Below are 8674 nucleotides of genomic sequence, written 5' to 3' on the forward strand. Positions count from 1 at the left end.
CTGAGCCTATTGGGCTCTATCATATCTACACTTGAAACTGTGTATGGAGTCAGCCTCCACCACATTGCTTCCTAATGCATTCCATTTGTCAACCACTCTGACACTAAAAAAGTTCTTTCTAATATCTCTGTGGCTCATTTGGGCACTCAGTTTCCACCTATGTCCCCTAGTGCATGTGCCCCTTGTGTTAAATAGCCTGTCTTTATCAACCCTGTTGATTCCCTTGAGAATCTAGAATGTGGTGATCATGTCCCCCCCTAACTCTTCTGTCTTCCAACGAAGTGAGGTTCAATTCCCGTAGTCTCTCCTCGTAGCTCATACCTCTCAGCTCGGGTACTAGTCTGGTGGCAAACCTTTGAACCTTTTCCAGTTTAGTCTTATGCTTGACTAGATATGGACTCCATGCTGGAGCCGCATACTCCAGGATTGGTCTGACATATGTGGTATATAATGTTCTGAAAGATTCCTTACACAAGTTTCTAAAGGCCGTTCTTATGTTAGCCAACCTGGCATATGCTGCTGATGTCATCCTCTTGATATGAGCTTCAGGGGACAGGTCTGGTGTGATATCAACCCCGAGGTCTTTCTCTCTCTCTGACTCTTAAAGTATTTCATCTCCCATGTGATACCTTGTATTTGGTCTCCTGCTTCCTACCCCTATCTACATTACATTACATTTGCTTGGGTTAAACTCTAACATCCATTTGTTCGACCATTCCTGCAGCTTGTCCAGGTCTTCTTGAAGCCTCAAGCTGTCCTCCTCTGTCTTAATCCTTCTCATAATTTTGGCGTCGTCAGCAAACATTGAGAGGAATTAGTCTATACCCTCTGGGAGATCATTTACGTATATCAGAAACAGGATAGGTCCAAGCACAGAGCCCTGTGGGACTCCACTGGTGACTTCACGCCATTCTGAGGTCTCACCCTTCACTATAACTCTCTGCTTCCTATTGCTTAGGTACTCCCTTATCCACTGGAGCGCCCTACCAGTTACTCCTGCCTGTTTCTCCAGCTTATGCATCAATCTTTTATGGGGTACTGTGTCAAAGGCTTTCCGACAGTCCAAAAAAATGCAGTCCGCCCATCCTTCTCTTTCTTGCTTAATCTTTGTCACCTGATCATAGAATTCTATCAAGCCTGTAAGGCAAGATTTACCCTCCCTGAACCCATGTTGATGGGATGTCACAAAGTCTCTTCTCTCCAGATGTGTTACTAGGTTTTTTATCACAATCTTCTCCATCACCTTGCATGGTATACAAGTTAAGGACACTGGCCTGTAGTTCAGTGCCTCTTGTCTGTCACCCTTTTTAAATATTGGTACTACATTAGCAGTCTTCCATACTTCTGGTAGGTCTCCCGTTTCCAGTGACCTACTATACACTATGGAGAGTGGCAAGCAAAGTGCTCCTGCACACTCTTTCAATACCCATGGTGAGATTCCCTCCGGCCCAACAGCTTTTCTCACATCCAGCTCCAATAGGTGCTTCTTGACCTCATCTCTTGTAATTTCGAACCTTTCCAAGGTCACCTGGTTTGCTGCCACCTCTCCTAGCGCCGTGACTTCTCCCTGTTCTATTGTAAAGACCTCCTGGAACCTTTTGTTGAGTTCTTCACACACCTCTTTGTCATTCTCTGTGTACCTGTCCTCGCCCACCCTAAGTTTCATCACCTGTTCCTTCACTGTTGTCTTCCTCCTGATGTGACTGTGTAGTAGCTTTGGTTCGGTCTTGGCTTTATTAGCTATATCATTTTCATACCTTTTCTCAGCTGCTCTTCTCACACTAACATACTCGTTCCTGGTTCTCTGGTATCTCTCTCTACTTTCTGGTGTTCTGTTATTACGGAAGTTCCTCCATGCCCTTTTGTTCAGCTCCTTTGCTTTCATACATTCCCTATTAAACCACGGATTCTTCCTTTGCTTCTCTGTTTTTTCCTGTTGGGCTGGGACAAACCTGCTTACAGCCTCCTGACATTTTTGGGTGACATAGTCCATCATGTCTTGTACGGACTTGGTTCCGAGTTCTGTGTCCCAATGTATATCCCATAGGAATTTATTCATCTCCTCATAGTTTCCCTTTCGGTACGCCTGCCCTTTGTTTCCCAGTTCTTTTTTGGGGGTGATAATTCCTAGCTCAACCAGGTACTCAAAGCTCAATACACTATGATCACTCATTCCCAAGGGGGCTTCCAACTTAACTTCCCTTATATCCGACTCATTTAGGGTAAATATCAGATCAAGCAAGGCTGGTTCATCCCCTCCTCTCGTTCTTGTCGATCCCTTGACGTGTTGACTTAGAAAGTTTCTTGTTGCCACATCCAGCAGCTTAGCTCTCCATGTGTCTGGGCCTCCATGTGGGTCTCTGTTCCCCCAATCTATCTTTCCATGGTTGAAGTCTCCCATGCTTAGTAGCCTGGATCCGTTCCTGCTAGCCACAGAAGCTGCTCTCTCTATTATATTGATGATGGCCAAGTTGTTTCTATCATATTCCTGTCTGGGTCTTCTGACATTCGGTGGGGGGTTATATATGACTACTACTTTAATTTTCTGTACTCCAGTTGTTATGGTGCCTGATATGTAGTCACTGAAACCTTCACAGTTCTGAATTACCATCTCTTCAAAACTCCAACCTTCTCTTAGTAGCAAAGCTGCACCACCTCCTCCTCTCCCGTCTCTCTCTTTCCTCACTACATAGTAGCCCTGAGGAAACACTGTGTTTGTTATGGTGTTTGTTAGCTTTGTTTCTGTGAGTGCTATTATGTCTGGGTTTTCTTCTAGTGCCCATTCTCCGAGTTCACTTGTTTTATTTGTAATTCCATCACTGTTAGTGTACATTGCCTTGAAGCTCACTTTCTTCAGTTCATTTTCTGGTCCCTTTCTTGGCGAGCATTCTGCTGGTGTGGGAAGCTTTTCAGTGGGTGAGATGATCTGTGAGGTGGTTTGCAGGGTTTCAGGGGAGTTTGGGGTGAGGGGTGGGGGTTTCATGGAAGGGGGGACAGGTAGGGTGTGGGTTAAGGAGATAGGGGGGGGGACATGGAGGATACGGGGTGAGGGGGGAGGAGGGATAGGGAGGGTATGGGATGAAGGGAGAGGGGGGACAGGGGGAGAAAGGTGGGAGGGGGGACATGATGGGAATGGGGAAGGGATGACAGGGTAAGAATGGGGTGGGGGGGGAGGGAGGGTTGGGTGGGGGCAGGTAGGGTGAGGGGAAGGGAGGGTTTCTATGCAGAGGGGGGTGGTGGGGTTGCCCTCCCCTTTGGTGTTGCTGGGGTGCTGGTTTTGGGTTCGCCTCTTGTCTCTAGGACTGTTGTGTTGGGGGCTGTGATTTCCTGGTTTGCTTATCCCTCCCTGTGCTTCCTCCTTGCCTCTGCTGCCCTGGCTCTCTCCTCCTTCGTCCTGTCCCTCTGCAGGAATACTTTCTTGTATCCCTCCACATGGTGCAGTCGAATCTTCCTTTCGAGAATATCCTCCTTCGTGGTTTCGTTTGTAAACACCACCTTTACAAGTCGGTTTCTGTCCTTGTTGTACCAGCCCAACCTGAAAACCTTCTCAATGTTTCGTTCAGCCCCTTCCATCTGTAACCCCTTCAGTAGCCCTTGTACTGCCTCTCTATCCTTGTTATTCCATTCTTGCCTGTTGGATCCTTCCTGTTCTTTGATGCCTACAACTATCACTGATCTTTTTCTCTCCAGCAGCTGAGTGGTGCACCTTGCTGCTTCCTGTGAGGTGGCTGCTTGCATCGCTACCTCCCTTACTGTGTCCATTGCTTCTGAGCTCTTTTTCAGTATGTCTGCAAATGTTTCAGGTACAGAGGCATTTCCTTCCAATGTAACATTCCCACCTTCCCTTTGGATGATAATCTGATGCTCGGTCTCTTTATTTTTTTCTGTGAGGGATTTGATCTCCTCCCTTGCTGATGTCAGCTCACTTTGCAGGTTGTTAATTGTAATCCTCATTTCCTGCATCTCCTTCCTGAATTCCTCCAGAACTTGGGTTAAAATGTCCCTCGTTTGATCAATTTGGCTGTTCCCTGTGTCCCTGTTGCGTCCACCTGCCATTTTGCCCTTGTCAAGGGAGAGAGAGAGCAAGAATAGTCCTAGTGTGAGTGGGTGTGGTGGGGGGGGGGGGGGTGTTTTGGGAGAGTGGGAGTGGTGGTGGGGGGGGGGGGGAGTGTGTTGGGAGAGTGAGATGGGGGGTTAAGAGATGGGTGAGGTGTAGTCTTCAGATTACGGCGGGTGGGGGAGGATTAGCGGCTTATCTGGGTTCCCAGTGAGCTCACAGTTGCTGTCCCTGTTACCTGTCTACCACGATTGTATTATTACGATTGTATTATTGAATGGAATGCAATAGTGTCTATGATATGATATTGATATGATATGATATGATATTATATGTGTGTGTGTGTGTGTGTGTGTGCGTGTGTGTGTGTGTGCGTGTGTGTGTGTGTGCGTGTGTGTGTGTGTGTGTGTGTGTGTGTGTGTGTGTGTGTGTGTGTGTGTGTGTGTGTGTGTGTGTGTGTGTGTGTGTGTGTGTGTGTGTGTGTGTGAACTCTGGGGAGGGAACACTGGGAGAAGAAACCCTAGGGGAGTGAGTATTTAGGGGAGGCAACACTGCGGGAGGGAACACTGGAGGAGGGAACACTGGAGGAGGGAACACTGGAGGAGGGAACACTGGAGGAGGGAACACTGGAGGAAGGAACACTGGAGGTACAGTCTTGAGTGGAGGAGCCCTTAGAGGAGCAGCTACAGAAGCCCCGCTCACATGTTTTGGTAACACCTGTTCACAAAATTAAAATTAATAACCAAACAAGCTGAGAATCTTTCGCTACAGAATACAAGCAGCAATAAGCTCATAAATCAATATACATACAGAGGAAGAAATGAATAAATGTCACATGTCAATCATAATAAAGTAATAGATAACACATGCAAATAAATATAAATAGTATTTAACACATGCCAATGACACTAAAGGAATAATTAACACATGACAATCAAAATAAAGGAACAATTAACACATGATAATCAAAATAAAGTAATTATTAACACATGCCAATCAAAATAAGTAATACTTAACACATGCCAATCAAAATAAGTAATAATTAACACATGCCAATCAAAATAAGTAATAATTAACGCATGTCAATCAAAATAAAGCAATAATTAACACATTCATATCAAAACAGTACTAGTAGTGGGCATCGATCACTCTCAGAATACTTTGCAGTTGCGCTCTGGTTGTCGGTCTGGAGTGACCTCATCAGGCAGCAAATCCAGGGTGGGTTGATATGGGGAAGAAGCTGTTACCCATGCAGCAGGTCCCACCCCCCTCCCCCTCTCCACGGCGCCGAAAGATTCCAACAGAAAGGTAAACCCCAGTACGATTTGTTCCAGCGCCGTCGCAGAAACTGACAGAACGAGGTTGAAGTCAACAACGAACTACCTTAGGGGCTCCAACTCCGGAGTTTACCTCGAAGGTGGTAAAAGAAGGCACAGGGCCTTCAAACCCGGAGACCGCCGTGGTCGGAGCCGGAGAAGAACCACCCCAGCAAGGGCAAGAACGACCCCAGCCTCCTGAAAGCAGAGCCTGGGACCGCACGAGCCCCGGAAGGTGGATGACCGAGTCCCGCACCTAACGGGTTCCAGACAGAGATCATCACAGCCCTCTTTCACCCGAGGCCGGCTTCCTTCAAGACCAAGCAGAAGGAAGAGTAATAAATAATAATACTCTAGCAAAATAAAGTATTAATAAACACATGATAATCAAAATAAAGGTGGAATTATTATATTTCAATCAAAATACCGGAATAATTAACACATACCAATCAAAAAAGTAATATATACCACATGCTAATCAAAATAGTGAGTCAATGAACACATGTCAATAAAATAAAGAATTAATTAACACATACCTAACAAAATAAAGGATTAATTAACACATGCCAATCAACAGTTCATTAAACTTGTCAGCTCTAGAGCTCTGACAAGAGAATTAAAATCCTCTCCAGAGACTAACTGGAGGAACCTGGTAATTAACTGAGGTGTTTGTGGAGGCCCCACAAGGCTCCTCACATTAATGAAGACAGATGTGACCGCCGTGATGAACCGAGAAACGTGTGGAAGATTATGCTTACCGTCAGCCCCCTGCTTTCGTCAGCCGTCCTCCAGCGTTCGTCAGCCGTCCTCCAGCGTTCGTCAGCCGTCCTCCAGCGTTCGTCAGCTGCCCTCCAGCGTTCGTCAGCTGCCCTCCAGCGTTCGTCAGCCGTCCTCCAGCGTTCGTCAGCCGTCCTCCAGCGTTCATCAGCCGTCCTCCAGCGTTCGTCAGCCGTCCTCCAGCGTTCGTCAGCTGCCCTCCAGCGTTCGTCAGCCGTCCTCCAGCGTTCATCAGCCGTCCTCCAGCGTTCGTCAGCTGCCCTCCAGCGTTCGTCAGCCGTCCTCCAGCGTTCGTCAGCTGCCCTCCAGCGTTCGTCAGCCGTCCTCCAGCGTTCGTCAGCTGCCCTCCAGCGTTCGTCAGCCGTCCTCCAGCGTTCATCAGCCGTCCTCCAGCTTCCGTCAGCCGTCCTCAAGCGTTCGTCAACCACCCTCCAGTGTTCGTCAATCGTCCTCCAACGTTCGTCAGCCGCCCTCCAACGTTCGTCAACCGCCCCCCAGCATTCGTCAGCCGCCCTCCAGCGTTCGTCAGCCGCCTCCAGTGTTCGTCAGCCGTCCTCTGGCGTTTGCCAGCCGGTGCTCCCACGGGTTATGCTTATAAACGCGAATGAGAGGAAAATTCCAAAGTTCATGTGCCAGAAATTTGATGCTCCGCTAGAACAGCCTCCTACTAGAACGGGTGTTAGGCTGCTCGAGTAAGTGAGAGGTTGGTGTAACCTCTTACTGTAAGGCTGTAAGAGGTTGCTCTTACTCGAGCACCTGTTAGGCCAGTCTCTTACTCTAAGAGCTGTTAGGTCAGCTTGATTCTCAAACTGTTAAGCCAGCCTCAAGCTGATACATGATGCAGAGTAATGCAAACACTTAATTGTAGTGATGGATATCTGCCCTGAGAGGTATACTCTGGACCTGGAAAATGTTCAGATCTGATCACACTGGTTGTTCAGTAAGCTCTTATGATGGCCATAATGATGGCCGTAATAGGTTGAGAAGCCTTAAGCCCACAACCCATCCTCCGAATTGACAGTACGGTTTAATACTAAGTGTAATAAGTACCTTTCCTTACTATCAAACATAGTACATAATTGCACTTATGGGGCTGTTAAATTTACCTCCCCATTTATTCTCCTCGTTTTCTGTAAAGACACTCATAATTTTAGGATGAAGTTTTCAAGTTCTAATCGTTTCAGCGTTTAAAGGCCCTAGAGCAGGCAAGCAGGGGGGGGGGGGGTAGAAGACAGGGGCGAAGATGCAGAAATCTTGAGGTAGGACCTGGAGACAAGTCGAAGAGTGGGGGGAGAAAAGTCGGTGGCCCAACCACCGTTGGTAAGAAATGCAACTGGCGCAGTGGTTGGGTGGTAAGGTGGAGTTCTCATGGTTGCTCGCTGATGTGTCTTACAGGAGGCAGGGCTTCTCGTTGCGGTGTTCTTTACAGCAATTCGTCGGTGTTCTACTGTTAACTTGATTTTCTCAGGCGCAGATCGTCGGTTTTCTTCTTCTTCCCTGGCTTCCTGGCCGGTCTGTTGGTCCTGCTACGCGTTGACATGGTGAGGCTATCGTTGGAGGTAGTGTCCAGCAGGAAATCTTCGGTAGTGTCCAGCAGGAAATCTTCGGTAGTGTAGGGGTGCCTCCGTGGAGGAGGTGGTGTTCCAACCGAGACGTCCTCATCCGATGAGTCGGATGACTCATAAGCAGAGGCGGTGGATCTTGAGGGATGAGTTCTTGCTTGTTGAGGCTTCCTAGGATCAGCAGCTGATGTAGAACGTTCCGAGGGTCCGCACATTAGAGTTGGAACTGTGGCAGATGTCGATGGAGGAGGCGTCGGCGTCTGGGTGGCTTGTGATGATGTTGCTGGAGGAGAAAGCGTTACAGCTGTTGATAGCAGATCCGTCAGCTCGGCGGCGTTCACGGTGATGTCAGAGACCGGATCCGGATCTTGAGAACTAGAGGTTGAAGTGGTGTTGGTGTAAACTTCATCAGGAACTTTGAAAGCTGGAAGACCATTTGTTTTGTAGAGAATATTTAGAAGTCTAACATATCCCTGGGAGTTATTGCCAGCTATCATACTGGCCGCCTGTTATGATCTCAGACTGCTGAAAAACGAGTTTACCGCCATAGAGTTATTCTGTCAGACCTAACCTAACTAAGTGGTCAAAGAAATATAACCCTGGAAGTGTATAGTAAACACTCGATTGAATTTGACAAGTAGATAGAGAATATGGGCAGTGAATAAAAATATAAATAAATGACTTGACATGAGATGTAGAGAATTTGCTTGAGGCATGAGGCTCATTTTCAGAGAGTCTTGACCTCACTTGAGCTGAAGAAATCGTGATGGGAGATCGTGCTCCGACTGAGCCCCTGGTGAGGAAGAACCCCTGAGTGATATACCTTCAAGAAGAAAGAAGTGGGCAGACGTCTCGCTTGTAGAATAAGTCTGTGGACGTGTCAGCTCAAGTCATGGAGAAGGTGTTGTGGTGCAGTTAAAGCAGTTCTGTGGGTAGCTTGAGACGCCCTGAGTGTCACCGCC

At 47.6% G+C, this 8674-nt stretch overlaps 1 protein-coding gene across 1 annotated transcript; it reads left to right on the forward strand.

The window, feature by feature from the left end:
• The first annotated feature begins 6097 nt into the window (after positions 1 to 6097).
• On the forward strand, positions 6098 to 6748 carry LOC123764116 (uncharacterized). The gene has a single exon (XM_045751671.2). The coding sequence runs from the start codon at positions 6098 to 6100 to the stop codon at positions 6746 to 6748; it is 651 nt and encodes a 216-aa protein (XP_045607627.1).
• The last annotated feature ends 1926 nt before the right edge of the window (positions 6749 to 8674 follow it).

The sequence above is a fragment of the Procambarus clarkii genome, chromosome 23 (assembly GCF_040958095.1).
Source record: "Procambarus clarkii isolate CNS0578487 chromosome 23, FALCON_Pclarkii_2.0, whole genome shotgun sequence".
NCBI classification, from domain to species: domain Eukaryota; kingdom Metazoa; phylum Arthropoda; class Malacostraca; order Decapoda; family Cambaridae; genus Procambarus; species Procambarus clarkii.

What these genes read in the sequence shown, in the direction of transcription:
- LOC123764116 (XM_045751671.2), top strand. Translation starts at nt 6,098, where the DNA reads ATGAACCGAGAAACGTGTGGAAGATTATGCTTACCGTCAGCCCCCTGC.